Below are 20,119 nucleotides of genomic sequence, written 5' to 3'. Positions count from 1 at the left end.
CAATTTCATACGGACTGCTACTCATTTGGCAAGCTTCCTACAAATACAACCATGACCGCGCAATATGCCGCCGTTGCTGAAAAGATCTCGTAGTTGCGAGCCGATGTTAACCAGCAGAGAGCAGAAGAAAAGACCCCAGTGAAAGCAGCAATGACCAAAAGTCTCGTCGGGACTGCTTTGACGACATATAATATCCCAATGGGGACCACGAGGGTAGCCACGGCGAAGATGGTGGTTAACGCTCGTGAGAGGGCTACTACTTTGGACTGCTTGATGAACTGGATCTGTGGATCCTCTGATTTCGGGTTGGTATCCTAGTTGTGCTGTTAGCAATAGAATAAGACAATAGCAGAGTATCCGAAAGGAGATTCCTGGTCCCAGATATTCCTACTTTCAGAGTAGATGCTTACTGACCTTGCATGGGCTGAACACGCCGGCATATCTGCCAAGAAAGGTCTCCAAGCCGCCTTTCTCTACGGAGTGCTTTGCCCGTCTAAGGTCACTCCAATCGTTGAGAAAGGTTGACTCCGCGAAAGCCACTGGCTTCTTCCCATCCATCCAGTTCGCCACACTCTGGATCTCAGACTCTTCTGGCTCGGGGCGTTCTAGATGAGCGTAGAATGCGGCGAGTAATTCGTCTGTACATCCTTAGCCAATGCACTCGGAGAGTGACTTTTTTCAAGCCCTAGTTGTCTTCCTTACTGTACTCTTTAAGCTTCTCTTCTATCTTCTCCAAGAGTTCCTGTCGGTCTTTGTTCGCTTCGCAGCGTCTATTCGTTGTAAGAAGATATGGGTTGGTTTGACTTTGTGAAAGGTCCAGTTGATCCAACTGCTGCTCAAGCTCTATCAGGTCGTCTTGTTTGTGAAGAAGAACACGCGTGTGCAAACGGGTAAAGCATCGGAATATTGTAAAATCTGGATCGCTGCCAAGGAATGCTGATAACGAGGGATAACCACGGGGAAAGGATTCAACTAAGTCAGAGGTTAGGATACTAAAGATCACTTGAATGGTCTTTGCGGACTATGTGGGATACATACTTTGTGGCGGATTTGTCGTAAAAGAGGGACGAGGAATATCGTACTGTGATTGATATCTCGCAATTGCTATCCGAATGTCAGATCTGTCAAGTCTATTTCGACTATTAACCAGAGAGAGTGTGTCAAGAATTTGTGGTGTGTTCCTTACGTCTTTGTCTGCTAATAAATTGTTGCTGAGTTATCTGAGAAGCCGTCGCGCCGGTGGAGGCTCCCGATGCCGTCGAGGCTCTTGATGCTGTCGTTGCCGTCATGGTGTTTAATCTCAAAGTGAATTGACGATATCAAGACTTTGCCAAGGAGAGAATGAGCAGCTTTGATATTCTTTCGTAAGCGATAAGATGTAATTTCCACTGCAACACTGTTCACCGTAACCTTGAGTCTTTAAACAATAGCTCAGCCATCGCTGGATACGCCTGATCTGTGTGAAATGTGCAGATTTCAGGGCCCCTCATTCATGCACAGCATCCCATTGGTGCCAGACACCCAGCGGCCTCCATAAACCAGGCAGCAGAAGCCTGGCTGCGCCCCCCTGTATCCCCCGGCCTGCAGCAAATCAAGAGCTTGGCACCCTCAGACTGGTCTCGGGTACCGCCACCGGATGCCTCTGGCCATTATCCAATCGCTGGAGCTGGTACGTGGCATTCTCAAAGTCGTTGGAGACGATCACGTAGGGGCCGGCGGGCTGCTGGCGTCCAGCGATCTGGAGGTAGACGGTCTCGCCGACTTGGTAGAGTGGCTCACGGGGCCACTGCAGGGGTGGTTCAGCTGGGGTCAGTCGCATATCTCTAACCGTTATTGCCTCACTCACGTCGGCTTTGGTCCCATATTGATCGACGCGAGAGCGATAGCGTCCTTTCGCGTTCTCCGAGAAGCCGGTTTGAGGCTGAGTGCGTGTCAGCTAGAAGGAAGTGTAGGAAGTATAGTGTCATTTGCCTCTTCGTCTTCAGAGGAGTCTTCAGGCCTTGTTCGGCGACGGGGGTTATCAGGCTCCGACATGGTCACAAATCTTGAACTTTACAAAACACGGGAAGAAGGCGACAGCATTGGAGATAGGACTTTGGACGAATTACTGCAGGCTATATACTTGCGGGGTCGCTGTTCGCCAGGCTCTGGTCGGGCAATCTCGCCGGTTGGCGATAACCCTCCCTGTTGGTGGCTGCTGAGAGAAGAGGAAACAACAATTCAGCCAACCCCTCATGATAGGCCTTGTTCCATGGTGCGTTACACAGCATAGCAAATACGTTTATCCGGTTGCTCAGCTGATGCGCATCCTCAGGCTGCTTTTCCCCTCAATTTCTTTCTCTCATGTATGTCGAAAGTGTTTCCTGAAAGCCGGTCAAATGGCTGATGCCGACATTGTCCAATCGTTCAACAGCGGCATAGAGCCAGGCCTTCACACCCCATACACCCAAGTCCACGTCTTACTCATCCACTGGGAAGTGAATGACCTTGAAGGTGTAGAAGATGAGGTTCAGAAGCTCCGAGATGTATTTCGGACAAAGTACAATTACAACAGTGTCATATTCCGCATCCCCACTGACAAGTCGTGTCGTATACGCCTCAACAAGGAGATTCTCGGTTTCGTCGAGAATCAATCTCAGCGAGATGGTTTGATAATTGTCTATTATGCCGGTCACTGCGGTCCCGGTGATCATGGTCAAGCCGAGTGGGCGGCTTTCGAGGACCAGAAACAACCCAAGCTGTCGTGGAATGAAGGACAGCAACTGCTTTTCTCAGCCCCAGGCGATGTTCTTCTTATCCTAGACTGTTGCAATGCATCACTTATTGCTCTGGGTTCCAAGGATGAGGGGAGTCGCTTCGAGCTAATCGCGGCTTCAGCCAAAGATGGCAAAACGCCAGTGCCAGGAACGAAATCTTTTACAACCACGCTTACCAAGCTACTCAAACTGCACGCCGACGAAGGTATCTCGTCTGAGAATCTGTCATCTGAGTTGAGAGAGCATAGAAAAATTACTGGTATGTATCGGTTGCCAATCTGGGTCCTTGTTGAATATGTGCTCACATTCGAGATTGCTAGAAACGCCCGTCTTTCACAATTTCGTGCGGAAATCCCCAACCAGCATTCAACTGCAACGCTTGAGTGATGAACATGGGTTCATGACGAAGCCTTCCGGTTACCTTTGGTTTAGAGTGTCTCTCTCGGGGGACGTGACAGGCACCCAAATCGCCGAGTGGCTGAAGAGCGCTCCTCCAAAGCATGCTACGGCGGTCAGAATTGAGGCTGTCGTCAGTCGTGCCCGTCGGATTCAAGAAGCCTTTCCAAAGGGTTCAGTATTCCAAGATCTGTCTCAAGCAGCCCGAGATGAGATTGAAAGACGCATGCGAGGGCTGGACACTGTCATGGCTGCGGCTGCCCAGTACGCCAAGGAATCTACAACTATCCCGCCTGTCGAGAAAGCAGATGCTATTCATCGGTCGTTGGATGAGATAGAGGAGACGGTGTCCACAGTCTGCACTGCCATTGAGACTCCGTTGCTGCTAGAGGATACAGCCACGAAAGACCCAAGCCATCCTCAAGACACAACTATTGACGACAACACCCCCTCACTTCTCGCAGCCGCTGACGTGGGTGCTGCACTTGACCTCCGCCAGGCTATTCTCAACGAAGAAGCATGCCTCTACACTGTTGAGATCAGCTACAAAACTATTGCGTTCAAAACAGCTAAAAGTCGAGGAGGGTCCAATGGCACATCCAACCACAGCCGGTTCAAGTATGGCACTCTAGCCGGCCAGCCCGTCATCATGGAGACGTACGAGTACAAGGAGGCAAATGACTTTAGTGGTGAACCACAGCCACAGACACTGCACCAAGCGCGTCGGATCACTGGACTACTCCGTCACCCCAAGCGTACGGGATTTCATATCCTGCCCTGTGCAGGCTTCTTTTGGAACCGCGGTACCAGAAACGAGATGGGCCTTGTGTTCGACTTGCCGCCAGCGTTTGACCACAGTGACGGCGCCGGTGTTGAGACTCTCCTTGATCTGTACAAGATACACAAACTCGTTCCTCTTGGACACAGGATCCATCTCGCATGGGCAATGACTGCTGCAATCGAACATTTCCACCGCGTGGGATGGGTGCACAAGAGTATTAGGAGCAATAACATCGCCTTTGCCGCTCTGCCAAAGATATCATTGACCAGGGAAGATGGGGAAGATGAGAACTCACTCTCCCCGACTCTCGGTGACTTTGATCTCAGTAACCCTTTACTCTTTGGGTTCGAGTACTCTCGCGCTGGCGACGCAGCTACCTACCTAGAAGAGGATCACTCCCGAGCAAAAAACCTTTACCGCATTCCTGCGCGATGGAACAAGCCAACAGCGCGATTCAAGAAGAGCCACGATGTATACTCACTTGGTGTAGTCTTGTTCGAGATTGCGCTCTGGAAAGACATCGAGTCGGCTCTGAGGTCTTTCAAGCAGGACCCAGAAAAAATTGCCCCGTCCGAGGTGACCCAGGTCCTGAAAGAAAAGTGCGTCAAAATGTTGCCACATCAAGTGGGTGCAGTGTTTGCACGCTGTATCTTGACTTGTTTGGACTTTGATACAAGGACCAAAGGCCTGAGTGAATACGAGATGCAGAGGTATTTCCAGAGGAACATCGTTGAGCCGATGGGAAAGGCTGTGCAGAGGATCTAGATATTTCAATTGCGCGATATCAACCATCATTCCTCCCACCTGTGTGATCTTTATCGCAGCTGGGCTAGCCGTAATCGCCCCAAAGTGACTCCCAGGGAGTCGCGCTAATGCCCTCCAACATCCCAATCTACTGTCATCATCTAATTGTCATCCACTCTCCCGTACTAGGGTCATAGTGAAGATCATAAAACGCCTCATGGCCCTCGCCGTCTTGAACCTGATAGTCCACAACTAAATTCGGCTCATTATAATGACCCATAAACTCAAGCTCAAACTTGAGGTCTGTGCCAGGGCTTAAAGCAGACCGAAAGCTGAACGTGAACGGTTCAGACCGAAGAAGTCGTCTGTTGTACTCGAGTTTGACAGATTGGAGATATGATACGGGTGTACCGTCAACATCGACCCCGCTAAGCGTCAGAGACTGACGATCGTTGCTGTCCGTCTCTGCCTTAATGACCAGTCTTCGTTTGAGAATGAAGGTAGGAATAGGGAGCCCTAGTCCCTGCATTACTCGTGTCATCAGATTATCCGCCTCGGAGTAAACGCGCATCTCCGAAATACGATCAAAAGGCGTATTCTGGAGGTTGCAGATGACGAGCTTGGCATTTCGCCTCATCCCACAGATCTGCGGTATACCACTCGCTGGAGTGACAGTTAGAGATGAACCAAGGACGAGGCACAAATCGGCCTTCTCGGCATGGTCGGTTGCTAGCTGAAACGCCTCGGCGGGTAGGTCCTCGCCAAAGTTGATGATGCTGTCGTGGAGAAGGCCTCCGCAACGGGTACATGTGCGGCCTGTTCGATGATCACGGACAGTCTTTTCGTACGTTGCGACGGCGCGAAAGTCTGGCGGCATTAGTATGAGAATAACATCAAGGAAACTCTACATACCGCGGATGTATTCCTTTCCACAATCTCTGCAACATTCACGATTGCTGTTTCCGTGAAGCTCCGAGATCATGTCCTAAACATAACTGCGTGAGTACATGGCTTCAGTCTTGCTCCTTAGCTGGCCATGCTTACCGGCCGGATACCACTTCTTCGGTGTAGTCCATCACAATTCTGACTGACGAGATATTTCATAATGCCTCGATTTTGGAGTTCCAGCAGCGCCATGTGGCTCGGTGTCGGGACCGCCTGAAGAGTGCTCACGGCCTTGGTGGTGCGCGCTCTCCCCTGGGCTCTGAGTGTCCAGGCACCTTCAGGACCACGAAAGTCGGGAATACCTGTATTTTGGATGCTATATGAGCTATTGTTATGCGGTACTGGATGGAGTAACTCGCCTGCGGATGTTGACACTCCTGCGCCCGTAAAGACGATAAAGTGCTTGCTCCTCTTGATGAGCTCGACTAGCTTTGATGCTTGCTGGTCGATCACTTCAGGAGGATCTCGGCGCTCAGGGAGGGGGACTTTTGGTGCGGTAGAGGCCATTTTGACTGTTTCTTCAATGTTGCTGATCCTGATGTTGTTACGGTGAAGGGATTGAACGTGAATCTCACGCTTGAGGGCGTCGCGTCTCACCCCCTGGACGTTGATTTTAGCTCTTCCTTTTAGGCAGCAACCCCGCTATAAGACTGCCCAGGACGATGACATCCGAGAGGATGGCCAAGATGATTGGATCACTACCTTGGTCGTATGATTCTCATTGCATTGTGAGAGTTCGTAAGCGAGAATCCTTCTCTATTCCAGGCCTCGGCGTTTATGAATCTGTTGAATGAAGCAAGACCAAATATTGACGTGCCTGTCTAGGCTGTGACCACCTCATGATCTATAACTACATTGATGATCCGACTAATCGAGAGCAGTGACCAATCAACTCGATCTTGAAAAATAAAAAAGCTTATAACTCATAAAAGTATCCGTATTGCCAAGATGCGTCAACTATGACGCCCGCTCAAACTTCACCTTTGTCTCAGGAAGCTCAAAGCCAACAACGCTTCCATCCTTATCCAGAAGAAAGACAAAAATATCCTCAACACCAGCAACGGCACCAACCTCTTGCCAGGTAATACAAGTCGGCGTACCCTTATCGATAGGAGCACTCCTATCCTGAAAAACGGCGACAAACTGATGCTTGGACTTGTCCTGTACGTTGGTCGGATAGATTCTAAAGTCCAAGTCGGCGACCTTGATACCGAGCTTCTTCGCCGTCTCTGTCTTGACATCAACCTTGCCGATGCTCAGCCTCTGAATTTCTAGGCCTGGGCCGTTTTCGGTGATATTGAGAACAGCCGCACCCCCGTTAGCCGCCTCGTAGCTGCCCGCATAGCGCTGGGCCAACTCCTTGGCAGCAAAAGCCTGCATGTATCCCAAAGACTCGCTAACGATATCGGCATGCACATTCAGATCAAGCTTGCGATCTTTGACAGTGCTATCGTGCGCAAGGATCGCGAAACCAGCATTAAAGTCGGCCGTGAGACCAAAGTAGCTGGCATACTGTCCGATGGTGCCGCTCTTGGTCAAGACATCGAGAACGGGCGAGATGGCAGTGGATCCAGCACGGTAGACCTCCCAAGGACGACCAACACCGTTTCGCAGGTTGGACGTGTCCATGTTGGGGTGGAGCCATCGTCGAGTGATTGCAGGTGACAGAAGGGTGGAAGACAGGATGGAGTGGCCGGCTCGAGCAAGGTCTTCGATCGAACTGACAAGTGACAAAGCACTGGAATACATCAGTTGGGAAAGATCTTCAAGATCAAAGGATAGCCACTCTACTTACCCAGGTTCGCCGATTTGTGAAAGGTTCAGTCCCTCAATGGCAAACACGTCCGTGTCGTCAGGGGACAGTAGACCACTAGACCTCATGTTCAGAGGACGTAGCAGAGAATCGTCTAAAACAGAACCCCAAGAGTTCTCTCTCCTTCCATGTTGGGTTTGCCTCTCCATGGCGAAGGCAAGGAGTTGGAAGGCAGCGTACGATACAACTGGAGTCGTATCGGGGAGGAAAACGGGAGCCTCCTTTGCAAAATCGCTGACAAAGGCTACAACTATTAGCCGTTAATCTTATCATCTCGTGTTTCTATCAATACTTACAAGCATAATCGCAAGGTTCCCCAATGACACACGCTTGGGCTGGTTATGTTGTCAGTGAATATCTCAGGGCATCGATCATTATAACTCACATTGACGACTAAGTCCAGACATCTGGCCAGCCAAAGATCCAATCGTGACCTCTTTCCAAGGTACCGTCAATGGTCCTTTGACTCTCGCCAACTCTGGCAGGTACTTTGTGATAGGAGTCTCCCAGTTGTCGCCATTCTTGACGAGCCACGCGTAGACGGTAAAGACCACAGACAAATCGCCAACGGGGAACTTTGTCGTCGAGGTAAGGTTTGCCTTTACAGCAGCTTGGTCCTCAGGGGAGGTGTAGTGGTATTCGAAAAAGACCGGATCATCGCGAAGCGATTCAGCACCTCCAAAGAGAACCACAGAGAAAGACGTCGTGTTTGCCGAGATGGGACCATAATCATCGCTTCCGCCATTCTTAATCAGGTCATTAAAAACCCCGGTGAACCTTGCTTGAAGCTGCGCAAAAGTCTTGGACGACTTGTCGATGGTTAGCGGAGGGTAGTATGCGCCTATGAGAGGGCAAGCCGAAAAGGGAATGTCATTCTCATTCTGCTGAGCAGATACCGTGGTGGTGAGACCGCTTGGGACCGATGCGGCAGCCGCCAAGGGAATAAGAGAACGCATCTTTCTTGAAATTGAAGGTGATCGAAGAAAAAAGAGGAAAGGTAGTTGAAGATGAGATGGAGAGGATGCAGATTGAGCCATTGCTGGCTTGATGGTGTCTTATTATACATGCCGAGTAGACCAGAGCTTCGGCTTTCACGGAGAATATTTCAACGCCTGAATGAGGCTTAGAAGCCGAAATTAGAATATTGACGATCAATCCTTCACTAAATCCAGGACTACACGGCATCTACTGTGCAAAACGCTGATAGGCGTCTCAAGGTCTTAGTCCGTACGTTACTCCGTATCTTACTCCGTATCTTAGTCCGACTCGGAGTCGGAGTTGTGAGTCCCAACAACCGGCCGGACCAGAGTCGATGATTTTATACCGTATCCAAGTCCGCTACACTCAAAGAAATCTATCTCCAATGCCGAAATTACCAGGCATGTCAACAGGGTCCGTAAAGAGAAAAGTGCTAATGTCAAACTCTCCCCCCTGGTACCAACCAGCCCCTCCCCAGGCATTGACATCCGGATATCCTGGTAGGTTTGCAACAGGCATGCTGTTGGCGTCCACTGTCACAACATTGGATTGGTCCACAACTTGTGGGCTAGGAGTGGTGGTGACGGCAAGGTAATCGCCAGCCTGGGCCTGGTACCACACTTCAAGCCGACGAACTCGTTTAGCCAGGCCTTCAAACGGGTGCAGATTAACAGCCGTGTTCTTGCCCCCATCTCTTGCTGACTCTAGGCGAAGCACAATCTGCCGAAGTGTATGAGGCATATCCAGGAACCGGCGAAGGTGTCCGGTTGACCCGGACATGGTCCCTCTCATGGCAATAAGATCAAGACGGACCGCCAGAGATAGACCGCAATAGATCATGATCCACCCCATGTTCGACATTGCCATCTCTTCGCCGTGTGGAAGAACCAACACCACGCTGATCAAGGAGCGAGCCGCCGACATACTGGCAGAGAGCCAGTCTATCATGGGAGGTTGGCCTTCTGCGGGGGCCTGGTTGCGCTGAAACTTGTCGAGCCCAAAGGGAGTTCCTCGGGGTGATGACTGGCTGAGAAGAAGCTCCAGCATGTGAAGTTGCAACAGCAATGGCGCTAGTTACATGTCAGTTGTATATCTAGGTGGATATTGAGTAGAGGCTCTGCCTCAGGGAACTTACGGCTGTCGCTGAGGGGAAAGGGTAATGTTGCCTTGATCTCAGCGCACTCTTGAGCAATCCGTTGAGTCTCCTCCCAGAAAGGCGAAAGGTCCTGAGCGGCAGAAGGCTTGCTGACAATGTCATCAACCCTTTCAATTAGAGTCTGCACGCGGATGATATAGACGAGGTACTTGTCAGTCGGGTGCAGGTTAAGTAGACCGAGATGCTCGCAGCATCTTGAGATATAAGGAGAATGCGACATGTGGCGTGCCTTCTGAAGCACAACAGAGGAACTTGTGGAGAAATTAGTGAAAGTAAAAAGCCTAGTCAAGTTGACTCACGTAGATGATAGATAATATGCACCTGCCAGAGCGCGCATCTCGGGTGGGCCCCAGTCTGGTTCGTCCTTGTCTTTACCACCGCCGACATCCCATAACTCTGGTCTCCTTGGTTTATCAAGACGCATGTCGCTAACAATACTTGTGGCGAGATGCAAGTGCTGTGTATATCTCTTTGGTCGAGGTTGGTAATGTGCCCTAGAACCAAATTTCAGCAGGGTCGTTTTCGATTGATGAGACGGGCAGCATACCAAGCAAGATGTATGAGAAGACCCTGTAGTAGGTCAAGGTCATTGAACTTCCCACTAATCATCTTGGCTGCCACGACTTGGTTGAATAGATCGCCAAGTGATTTTTGACGGTTTGTATCTGCATGCGAGGCCGCTGCGAGCGCAGCCAGACAGGCACACGGTCGATACGAGTTGGTTATGCCGACGGAAATGTCCTCTGGGAACACAACAAATGGGAAGTACGGCGTCATCCTCGATTGGAAGTAGTGGAGAAGTTTGTCCCCATCTTCTAAAGATATGATCCCTCGTTGAAAAGGGTCTAGTGACGCATCTTTGTTAAAGATGTCGCCGGGGGTCGCAGTTGCAGTTGAAGCGCCCGAGTTTGATGGTGATTTAGAGTTTCTCTTGGATTTTGACCTCAGCTCCAATCTATAATACCAAAGCCAATTAGTCTTGATGCATCGCCTCTGTTTGACATTCTCACCTGTGACGACTAGTGTTGCGTGGCCGACGCCGGGCCGGATTAAACACGCATGTCTTGCCAAGCCGAAGACACCGATCACAAAGATCAGAATCCTGAGTCTTGTCACACTTGATCTTCAGGTTAAAACATGTTTGGCATGTTTTCAGCAACGTCACCGACGCCTGATTCCCGTTTGACGCGCTCATGGTGTGTTTAGTGAGAGTAAGAATGTGCAGCCCTGTTAGTCGATCCAAATCCCTAGGCTTGGCGAGGGTCACGTGTGTGTTAATAATGGCCCCTGGCCCTGCTTATCGAGGTAGGATTGAGCGGATATAAGCAACCGCCAACGTGAGCGAGGCATAACGAAATCGCCATTTTTGGTTGAATTAATGGCATACAATGCCTCTCCTTGTGACATGGATGATAACTGACGGAAATACTGGGTGATATATTAAGCAACTTGTAGTGTGAGTCGAATTCTAAGAGAAAAGTTGACATCACAGCTTCATAGAACTCGAGAACTTATTATAATAAAAGATATTAAATAGAAATTCATAAATGATACTTAAAAAATAAGTTAACATTAATGCTATACGACATACGAAAGATAGAGATAAACATAAGCCAAATGAGACCTTCTTAAGTGTCGATTCGATACTTGGCTGCCCGCAAATCTTCCAAGCGACGAAAGATGTGCCTAAACGCCTCTTGCTGCTCCCTGGACGCCGTGCAGCTCACCACGAAAAGTGGCCAGGCCAGTACCCGCAACATGGAAGGGGACGATATCTCTTGCAGATTGGAGAGAGCTAGTGACACGCTGTCTCGGACAGGTTGGGTCCGAGGCTGCCAGCCGGAAATAATACCTGTGAGGTAAATCTCGCCGACGCCGACTAGCAAGGCTGAAACCTCAAGATGGGCACGAAGCTGTACCCTAACGCACGCACACGAAGCGCTGGGAGTTTGAGTTACACGCTACAAGTTGTGGATGTACGAAAGGGTCTCAAAGACAGCCTTGAAGCTCTAGGAACCACTAAACTCGACCTGTGGTATCTCCATGGACCAGATCGAAGCACCCCTCTAGAAAAAACTCTGCGAGAGGTAGACTCCTTATACTAGGAGGGCTACTTCGATCGCTTCGGTGTCAGCAACTACATGTCATGGGAGGTAGCCGCCATCTGCGAGATTTGTGAACGCCACGGATGGATCAAGCCGACCGTCTACCAAGGCGTATACAACGCCTTCCACCGAGCCATTGAGCCTGAGCTCATGCGGTGCCTTCGCCACTACGGCATATCCCTGTACTCGTTCCAGCCATTGGCAGGTGGATTCCTCACGTCGCGGTATAAACGGAGCATGAGCGACACCGACTATGTTCCAGGGTCTCGATTCGACCCGTTGCATCTCCAGGGCAAGCTGCACCACGTGCGATACGTCAACGACGCCTACTTTGATGCGCTGGAGGGGCTCAGAGCTGCGGCTGCAAAGCATCAACTGACCGAGGCGGAGTGTGCGTTACGATGGCTGTCGCACCATAGTGCCATGAGCAAGGAGAAGGGCGACAAGATTATTATTGGAGCGAGCAGTGCAGTTCAGTTGGAGCAGAATCTGGTCGATCTGGAAAAGGGGCCGCTGCCGGATGAGGTTCTTGAGGCCGTCGAGAAGGGATGGCTACGAGTAAAGGGTGTTGTTCCTCAATATTACCACTGAAGGGATTTCTTACGAGAATACTGCTTACTTATCGTTTGTAACTTACTGCGAATTAATCTATGGTCATAAAGAGTAGTGACTAGAGTGCAGAACTGTGCCGTCTATCTAAGCGAAGTGGGAAAACGGCGGTTCGATGGAGAAAAACGGTTGCTTCATAATTAGATCTGATTTTAACATGCGAAGAGATCATAAAAAAAAAATAAGGAAATTACACATCATATCAAAGTCACAGTTTCCAAAAAGTCTTCAAAAAAAACCTTCGTACTGCAGGTTGCTACTCGCCCTAGCAGTCGAAACTTGCCGTCAGCTTCTGGTCGCAGAAAAACCGGGTCACTCATGCCGTTGATCTTAAAGATGCGATCGCCGTTGCGAGGCTGAACGTCATCAACCCAGAGGTTATCACGAAAAGTGTATATCCTCCCCTTGCTCGTTCTCAGAGACGTCCACGCAAACGCGGCTATCTCTCTCCAGTGTCTCAAGGCGCGTGCTGCTAGGTCTTGATCCCTTGAGCATAACTCTAGCATCTCGCTCAAGTCCATTTTCTGGGCGAGTTCGAACATGTCCTCACTGTGTTCTGATCCTGGGTTGGGCTTGATTGACATTTCTCTTAATCCCGTTGCGTTGTGCCATCTCCACTGACCAAACGTGCCGAAAGGCGCAAATATGTGCTCCTCAAGCTGTCGTACCGCGTCCCGGAGATCAATAGATGTCCCCACAAGCTTCAGGTCCTCTGGCCTGGACACACCCAAAGGGCGTTCCGTGCGATCTTCGCAGATGCCGTAGTCGTACCCCAAGACGGACATCTCCCGGAAGTCGTCCGAGAAGTCTAGGAGCTGATAGCTGCGCTTTCGTACTAGTATTTTTTGTTTATGGGTTCCAATTTCTGGAACCCACGACGGTACTTTAGGGAGAGGTTTTGTGTACCGGTCGAGGAGGGCGAAGTGTTGAGTATGATGAAAGATATACGTGGCGTATTTCCAGTAAACCTCTTCGCAGGGTATTTCATAGTCTGGCCAAAGAGACTTCGGCAAATCATGCAGGGGAACCATGGCGAGTAGGCCGTATAGCTTGTCTACGGCCTCCGTACACGCTAGGTCGGAAAAGCCCTCAATGACGTCTAGTAGTCGCTCATATGGCCTTTTGCGGTGGCCCGAGGTGAGCTGTTTCCTGAGCGACGAAATGCCGAAAAACGAGGTGTGGGGACGGTTCGAGACTTCCACAGACTGCTCTCGTTCCAGACGGTCCTTGTGCGTGAACTCGTCCCAGGTCAGGACGTGCCGGTTCACCAGAACGATGGGCCCATCCTTTGCAAGTACGGCTTCTTGAACAGTCCATAACCTCTGGAAGTAAGTGCAATGACGAAGCGCCGATGCCACGGCAAAGTGCATCAGTTGTTGTATCCGAGGTTTTCCAGTAGGCCTTTTACTTAGACGTTGAATCGGATACACCGGGCTTCGGACGTACACGATGTATCTCTCGAGGGCATCCGCCCTAAGTTGCTCGCTCATTGGACAATCTTCATCGTCAAACCCCATCCAAGAGTATCTTTCGTTGTAGATCCACGGCTTTAAGAAGTCAGGTGGAATAGGCATGACACCGAGCCACAAGAGAACCTCCTCAGCGGTGCTGTAGATCTGGTGCATGTTGGGGACCTGCTTCGCCTTCTCATCCTTGTCGCCTTGGTTGATGCAGATAGCGTCTACCCAGATAGGTAACTGGGAGAGAGTGCCGTTTTCAAACATAGACTCTCGAATCTGCCGAAGTCCCTCAAAAAGGTTCACTGTCACCTCAAAGTCGTCGCCGTTGAGACGTATTGCGCGACGGATGTTGCTATCGCCCCAGACGTATGATAGGGCCCTGAAGCGACTCTTGCCCCGGTCAAGCTTCCTCACGTCGACTCGACATTCTATAATGGAGTCCCATGACCCAGGTTCGATGGTGACGAGTCGGATTGAATCACCGTCGAGAGACTGGTAAGAGAAGGTTTCAGAGGAGGTATCCATCGCTCAAGCGCCAACCGAGGTTCAGAACCAGAAGAGGGTCTTAAGCTCGCCCGGAGACAGGACTCGAATTCCAAACACTTGGGCAGGGATTAGCAAGTCTGAGTTGGTTGTTATCCGATCATGTCGGTTCTGAACCCTGAACCCCACCTGCAGGGTTCGACTTGTTGGGCACCTGAGCATGCCTGATATTCCAACTATTTGGGTCCGTTAGTCAGCGAGATTTTGTCAGCAAGAGGCGCCAAGTAAATCCAACATCTCTCGCTGAAATCAATTGTTAATTGCTTCATTTCGAGGTCATTGTGAATGGATATCTGACAGCTTTGTGCCTAATTGTATCAAAAGTGCTTAGAATTCCGTCGACTCGCTGGCAAGACGTAATTAGATCTAATAGACCGATCGAAGTGGAAATGATACATCCCTACCCAGTTTGGCGTCGCCTTGAATGCAACTGCATCGAAATGGTATGCAACCTAGCACAACCTCGTCAGATCTGGGGGGTCCATGCTCATCTCTGTCATGGTTGATAGTAGACATCGGGTTATGATGTTATGATGTGTTGAAGATCTGTTCTTTATTATAGTTGCCGCGCGGCCCTTGATGGGTTAACTGGGCCCGAATATCGTTATAAGTAGGGACTTGTAACACACGACTAACACACGATAAGTCCGGAAAATTTGTAAGATATGTCATTCTCCGAGACCGATGCCGAAGACTTTAAAATCCCCCTCACGCTTTAAGAAAGATAACTTATTTAAGCAAAGACTCCTTGATAAGCGCAACTCCGTCGCCCCGCGTTGTCACTTGATACCGGAGACATCGGAGGATATGCCGATGAGGGGAACATATAAAAATGTGGCGTAAACTCACTAATCTACTCCTCGTGACCGGAAACGGGCACCTTCAAGCCCGTTCGCATGTTGGAGGGTCGGTAAACTCTATCTATTGTAGACGACCAGGTGTGAGGCTATGAGTCAACACGGCTTCATTGGACCACAGGGGACTAAAGCCTCAACATTGACCTTAAAACATAGGTCTTCAGGCCCCGGACGGACGGTGGCAGAGTCAGAAAAAAAAAAAGAAAAGAATTATAAAAATAGAGTTCCAAAAATATCCCATCCGCTATCTATTGTTCGATTCCTTCTATATATCTTCTAAAATCTTTATTATTTTGCCATTTTTGACGGCATGGGGTTGACTTAGTCTCGCCCCGGGAATACCGACCCCTCATCGGCTTACTACGGCGAAAGCAGAAAGGAGATAACAAATCATGCATATACAGGGCGTTTTTACAACAAGTCATATGCCTTGGCAACCCTTCTTATCGCGAGCCGAGGGCGGGGTAAAGGAAGATTGGAGTGAGCAACTGACGCTAGATCCACATGACTACCACACCTTGAGATGCGAAGTCGGCGTTGGATGGTGATCTATCACGATTAGCTAAATGCAAGTTTAAGATAGCAAGCCACCGGCCCGGTCATTGAACTAAATATATAGTTATTGCTCTCCCATGCTCTTGACTTATGCACTTTCACCTACACGTCACCTGTGACATCCTCTACCATGGCTCGCCAAGCTGATCTTGCCGTCGAAACGGGGGAGGTGAGGGTCGAAGCTTTTGAGATGGAATCTCAATCACCACATGTCATGGGCAACATTAACGAATCTTCCACCGATAACATGGCAAACGTGGCTACCGTTGAGCCCATTCCTCCCAATGGAGGCTATGGATGGGTTTGCGCCTTTGCCGTTTTCCTCATCAATTCCCATACCTGGGGTATCAATGCTGCAAGTTCACAACAATGCAAGATACAATGACACGGCTAACCTTTTTCCAGTCTTGGGCCGTGATAATGGCTTATTACGCAACGCACCCAAAGGAGATGCCAGCCTCGTTCTTCGAATACTCCCTCGTTGGTGGGCTTTCCATTTCGGCGGCCCTGATCACCTCCCCCCTCGTGACCGTCGTCCGCAAGCGCATTGGCCTGCGGTTGACTCTCATCCTTGGCTCAGTTCTTCTCTTCATCTCACTCATCACTTCCTCCTTTGCAACCAAGATCTGGCAGTTGTTCCTCAGCCAAGGCGTCTGCTTTGGACTTGGTATGGGCTTATCGTACATCTCTGGCGCTGCTGTGCTTCCTCCATGGTTCACTTCTCGGCGAAGCCTGGCTGTCGGGTGCGCAACCGCGGGTGTCGGTCTTGGAGGACTGGTATACAGCATCGCCGCGAATCAGCTCATCGAAGACGTCGGGATCCGCTGGACTTATCGCGTTCTCGCTTTCTGCGGCCTCGGCGCTAATCTTCTTGCTGCCTTTTTGCTCAAGGAATGGGGCGGCAGGGCACAGCCTGACATGAGATTGGACGAAGAACGTTTCAACCCTCGCGACTTTGGACGGATCGAGATTCTTCTCCTTATCGCCTGGGGGTTCGCTACAGATTTGGGTTATGTCATTCTGCTGTACTCGCTTCCCACATACGCTTCCTCCATTGGCCTTACACCAGCACAAGGCGCCATATCTAGCGCGTTGCTGAACCTCGGCATGGCCTTGTCACGGCCACTGATCGGCTATCTCAGTGACTCGTTTGGTCGCATCAACATGGCCGGCATTCTCACGTTCCTCTGCACCATCTCTTGCTTTGCAATCTGGCTTCCAGCAACGACCTACGCACTGTTACTTGTATTTTCACTCATAGGCGGCGCATTGTGCGGTGTATTCTGGTGCACCATTACTCCAGTCATGGTTGAAGTGGTGGGCATTCAAAAGCTCGCAAGCACCTTTGGATCACTCTGCATCGCCATGGCAATACCGACTACCTTTGGCGGGCCTTTGGCCATGCAAATAGCAGGCAGTGGAGAGAATCTAAAGTTCACAGAGGCACAGTTGTTTGTGGGCTTCATGTTTCTCACGGGGACATTGTCTGTGTGGTTCCTCCGGTGCTGGCAGATCTTCAGAGTTGAGATGGAGCAGGGCGACAACTCAACGACGACTGTCAGAGCGACGAGATATTGGGTTTCTTGGCTTACTCCCCGGTTTATGTTTAGTGCTCGGCGAGTATGAGGTTTGTGAGGTCATCGGTGGTCCTCGGTATCTTGTGGGTCAAGTCAAGCTTTTGGAAAGTTTTTTCAACAATCTTGATATGCTTATCTGTAACACGCCCAGTTTTTTGTTGCTTGTTATAACGCTCCATTAAAAGAGATATTGTCAATTGCAATAGTATAGCATTAAATCTGTCTAAGGAAGAGGCCCTGGTAGTCAACATGCCGAGTTCGATATGGCCCAGTGCATCTCTTACTCCGTATCTCCCGTACCGACTGAGCATGGCCAGCAATACGGCAACGACCTCATTCTAGCGTCTAATGAAAGGGTAAGAGCTAGGAAATCCCACAAAAAGATACCAAAAAGTGTTCAAGGCCCCGCCCAACGTGTGATTCATACACCTTCATCGGTGCTCCCGATCCGAGAGCCGAGCGCCGAAGAGCGACTCTTTGGCCATGCCATTACTAACTCAACAACGGACAAAAGATAATCATCGGGAGTCCGAAGACCGAGCAGCCAGAAACAGGTTGTATTTAAGAAACTTCAGAAGCCGTATCAGCAATATGGCTACCTCAGGTTCACCATCGCTCCTCCTGGCACAAACACACGTCAATCATTATCACACATTGACATTATTCCTCACATTGCAAAATCAATCTCCATCATGCTCGTCCTCGTTCCCGGAGTCACCGGCAATCTCGGTCTACGCTTGGTCGACAGCCTCGTCTCTCGTGGCCATCAAGTCCGTGGTCTTGGCAGATCTCCATCGAAGCTCACCGACGAGCAACTTTCCAAGCTAGAAAGCTTTGTCGAGATCAAAAACTATTATGACGTTGAAGCCTTGGATAAAGGCTGTGCCGGAGCTGATGCGATTATATGCGCATACACTGGCACTCCTGTAATGCAGCTGGACGCTCAATTGCTCCTCCTGCGGGCCGCCGAGCGTGCCGGTATCACTCGTTTCCTCGCTGCCAGCTGGAATGTCGACTGGAGGGAGCTTGGGCTTGGAATGCACCAAAGCTATGACGCCATGATCGCTTTTTATCAGCAGGCCAAGGTGTCTTCAAACATCAAACCCATCTTTATTCTCACCGGAGCTTTGGCTGAAGTCTACTTCTCTGTTCCCGGCCACGGACATTTCTCTCCTGCGTACAACGGACCTTGGGACCCAGAAAACCACAGTATTGACATTTGGAGCACCGGCGATGAGAAGTGGGACTTGACCACGGAGAGAGACGCTGCCGAATTCTCAGCTGAGGTCATCCAACACGATGATGCCCCTAAAGGCGGCTTCTGGGAGCTGCATTCCGGTGCCTACTCGCCCAAGGAGCTCGCGAGAATCTACAAGGAGGTCAGAGGCATTGAGATTTCTCACAACTACCGAGGCACGCTAGACGAGCTGAGGGAGCTTGCCTTTTCAATGAGGAGCCAGAAACCATACAACGACTTTTATAGCTTCATTGGCCTCTTCTATCAGCTCTATCAACTGGACGGAACTGTTGCCCTCAAGAAGCTTGACAATCATAAGTTGAATGTCAAGACTACCTCGATGGAGGAGTTTCTCCACCAAAACCCCCAGATTTAGCAAGGGGCTTCTCTAACACCTAGACCGAGAAATTGGTTCCAGGTGTCGTGATTCTGTGCGTTAGATCTTGGTATAGACTGATGGAACAATAGAACAATAGACTGCGATTACTGGGCACTTTTAACAATCGTTTAGACAATGCTTGGTGTCTTCGCTTGGATGTTGCAACATGTACTTGTTGTCCTGACTTGCACACACTCAACACGTGGCTGAGGCTAATGGCTTCTGGAAATATTCCTTGATAGTTGTGTCTATCAATTGAAGGTCATTTAAGTTACAGAGACACTCGGCCTTTTTCACATGACGACTATACTTCTTTTGTCTGCTGCCCTCACCGTATTGTGTTTACCCTCACATCCGAGTCGGTTCAGCACACTCTCCCATTGTTTTTACTAAGTTCCACAACAACCTCCCTACGAGAAGCTTATCTATTTCACGACATCGAAAGGCGAAATTCTCTATCTCTGTAACTGACGAACAACGCGACTATTATGGCGTCTTACGGGAAATAAAACTCCCGCTCTAGGGTATCTTGGGTGACGTGCGAGTTGCGGCGGCTCTCCGAAATGACTCGACAGGGGGTGAAACTTTACTAGGGGAAAGAAAGCGACGGGCCGAACTCTATCTTAAGGGAAGCCGTTGAGGATTTTTGACAGCTCCGACTTTCCGCCCGATGGCCCATCTGATCTCCAAAAGTCGGGAACAACATAGCTATCCATCGATCATGATCTCTGCTTCCACGTGCAATAGCCCGGAATATTAAACAACGTCCGAGCTCATTACTCCGCTTCCCGGTGCGATCGTCCGCAATGCTACTCTGTAGAGCCTGGTGATCATCAAAGGTCCAGCCCCCAAATGGCCCCCAACGAGAATCCCCCAAGTCAACCCCCCCACTACCACGTCCAACATTGGCATTGTGTCATTGACACCTTGCATCAACCATCATCCACGTAAACTCCTTCCTTTACCTCGTGTAAGGTCGGCACTATCCGCTGCCATTAGTATAGAAAGAGATTAGCTCCAACGCTTTCAGTCAAAGCATCACGGTATTCGACGCGGGGAACCTGGACCTTGGTACGGGTGGGAAATTGCAGTACACTCTGCTTCCTGTTGTAGTAGTGATCGACGTCGCGGGGGCAAACCTGCTCTTCCCTCTTTGGACCCCTCGGCCCATTCGCAACAATGTCATTCCATGCTCAAATGGTAAAAGTAAACGTCCTAGAGCCTGAGC

The 20,119-nt window shown here is 50.1% G+C and overlaps 10 protein-coding genes across 10 annotated transcripts; 4 read left to right on the top strand and 6 right to left on the bottom strand.

The window, feature by feature from the left end:
• Positions 1–17: 17 nt before the first annotated feature.
• On the bottom strand, positions 18–973 carry NECHADRAFT_52473 (uncharacterized protein; the record flags this gene model as incomplete). Its single annotated transcript, XM_003041243.1, has 3 exons — positions 18–314; positions 415–638; positions 703–973. Coding segments are annotated over 3 exons (792 nt in total), but the record flags the coding sequence as incomplete, so codon positions are not given.
• A 618-nt stretch (positions 974–1,591) lies between these two features.
• Positions 1,592–1,885, bottom strand: NECHADRAFT_52471 (uncharacterized protein; the record flags this gene model as incomplete). The annotated part of the gene is made up of 2 exons (XM_003041242.1): positions 1,592–1,786; positions 1,847–1,885. Coding segments are annotated over 2 exons (234 nt in total), but the record flags the coding sequence as incomplete, so codon positions are not given.
• A 493-nt stretch (positions 1,886–2,378) lies between these two features.
• Positions 2,379–4,720, top strand: NECHADRAFT_72765 (uncharacterized protein; the record flags this gene model as incomplete). The annotated part of the gene is made up of 2 exons (XM_003041279.1): positions 2,379–3,025; positions 3,069–4,720. The coding sequence occupies 2 exons, from the start codon at positions 2,379–2,381 to the stop codon at positions 4,696–4,698; spliced, it is 2,277 nt and encodes a 758-aa protein (XP_003041325.1). The 3' UTR covers positions 4,699–4,720.
• A 114-nt stretch (positions 4,721–4,834) lies between these two features.
• SRT2103 (uncharacterized protein) lies at positions 4,835–6,129 on the bottom strand (the record flags this gene model as incomplete). Its single annotated transcript, XM_003041241.1, has 3 exons — positions 4,835–5,544; positions 5,590–5,662; positions 5,722–6,129. 3 exons carry the CDS (start codon positions 6,127–6,129, stop codon positions 4,835–4,837), a joined length of 1,191 nt encoding a protein of 396 aa, XP_003041287.1.
• A 450-nt stretch (positions 6,130–6,579) lies between these two features.
• On the bottom strand, positions 6,580–8,391 carry NECHADRAFT_52335 (uncharacterized protein; the record flags this gene model as incomplete). The annotated part of the gene is made up of 3 exons (XM_003041240.1): positions 6,580–7,360; positions 7,418–7,685; positions 7,821–8,391. The coding sequence occupies 3 exons, from the start codon at positions 8,389–8,391 to the stop codon at positions 6,580–6,582; spliced, it is 1,620 nt and encodes a 539-aa protein (XP_003041286.1).
• A 388-nt stretch (positions 8,392–8,779) lies between these two features.
• Positions 8,780–10,764, bottom strand: NECHADRAFT_52428 (uncharacterized protein; the record flags this gene model as incomplete). The annotated part of the gene is made up of 5 exons (XM_003041239.1): positions 8,780–9,483; positions 9,549–9,820; positions 9,869–9,965; positions 10,106–10,524; positions 10,580–10,764. The coding sequence occupies 5 exons, from the start codon at positions 10,762–10,764 to the stop codon at positions 8,780–8,782; spliced, it is 1,677 nt and encodes a 558-aa protein (XP_003041285.1).
• A 706-nt stretch (positions 10,765–11,470) lies between these two features.
• On the top strand, positions 11,471–12,265 carry NECHADRAFT_86802 (uncharacterized protein; the record flags this gene model as incomplete). The annotated part of the gene is made up of 2 exons (XM_003041278.1): positions 11,471–11,656; positions 11,723–12,265. The coding sequence occupies 2 exons, from the start codon at positions 11,471–11,473 to the stop codon at positions 12,263–12,265; spliced, it is 729 nt and encodes a 242-aa protein (XP_003041324.1).
• Positions 12,266–12,480: 215 nt separating this feature from the next.
• NECHADRAFT_86801 (uncharacterized protein) lies at positions 12,481–14,268 on the bottom strand (the record flags this gene model as incomplete). Its single annotated transcript, XM_003041238.1, has 1 exon — positions 12,481–14,268. One exon carries the CDS (start codon positions 14,266–14,268, stop codon positions 12,481–12,483), a length of 1,788 nt encoding a protein of 595 aa, XP_003041284.1.
• Positions 14,269–15,982: 1,714 nt separating this feature from the next.
• Positions 15,983–17,695, top strand: NECHADRAFT_97353 (uncharacterized protein; the record flags this gene model as incomplete). The annotated part of the gene is made up of 3 exons (XM_003041277.1): positions 15,983–16,057; positions 16,104–17,186; positions 17,639–17,695. The coding sequence occupies 3 exons, from the start codon at positions 15,983–15,985 to the stop codon at positions 17,693–17,695; spliced, it is 1,215 nt and encodes a 404-aa protein (XP_003041323.1).
• Positions 17,696–17,967: 272 nt separating this feature from the next.
• NECHADRAFT_52412 (uncharacterized protein) lies at positions 17,968–18,888 on the top strand (the record flags this gene model as incomplete). The annotated part of the gene is made up of 1 exon (XM_003041276.1): positions 17,968–18,888. One exon carries the CDS (start codon positions 17,968–17,970, stop codon positions 18,886–18,888), a length of 921 nt encoding a protein of 306 aa, XP_003041322.1.
• Between the last annotated feature and the right edge of the window lie 1,231 nt (positions 18,889–20,119).

Source organism: Fusarium vanettenii (genome assembly GCF_000151355.1).
Source record: "Fusarium vanettenii 77-13-4 chromosome 11 genomic scaffold NECHAsca_48_chr11_4_0, whole genome shotgun sequence".
Classification (NCBI taxonomy): Eukaryota; Fungi; Ascomycota; class Sordariomycetes; order Hypocreales; family Nectriaceae; genus Fusarium; species Fusarium vanettenii.
Note: the sequence above shows the minus strand (reverse complement) of the source record. Positions and strands in the feature narration are given on the sequence as shown.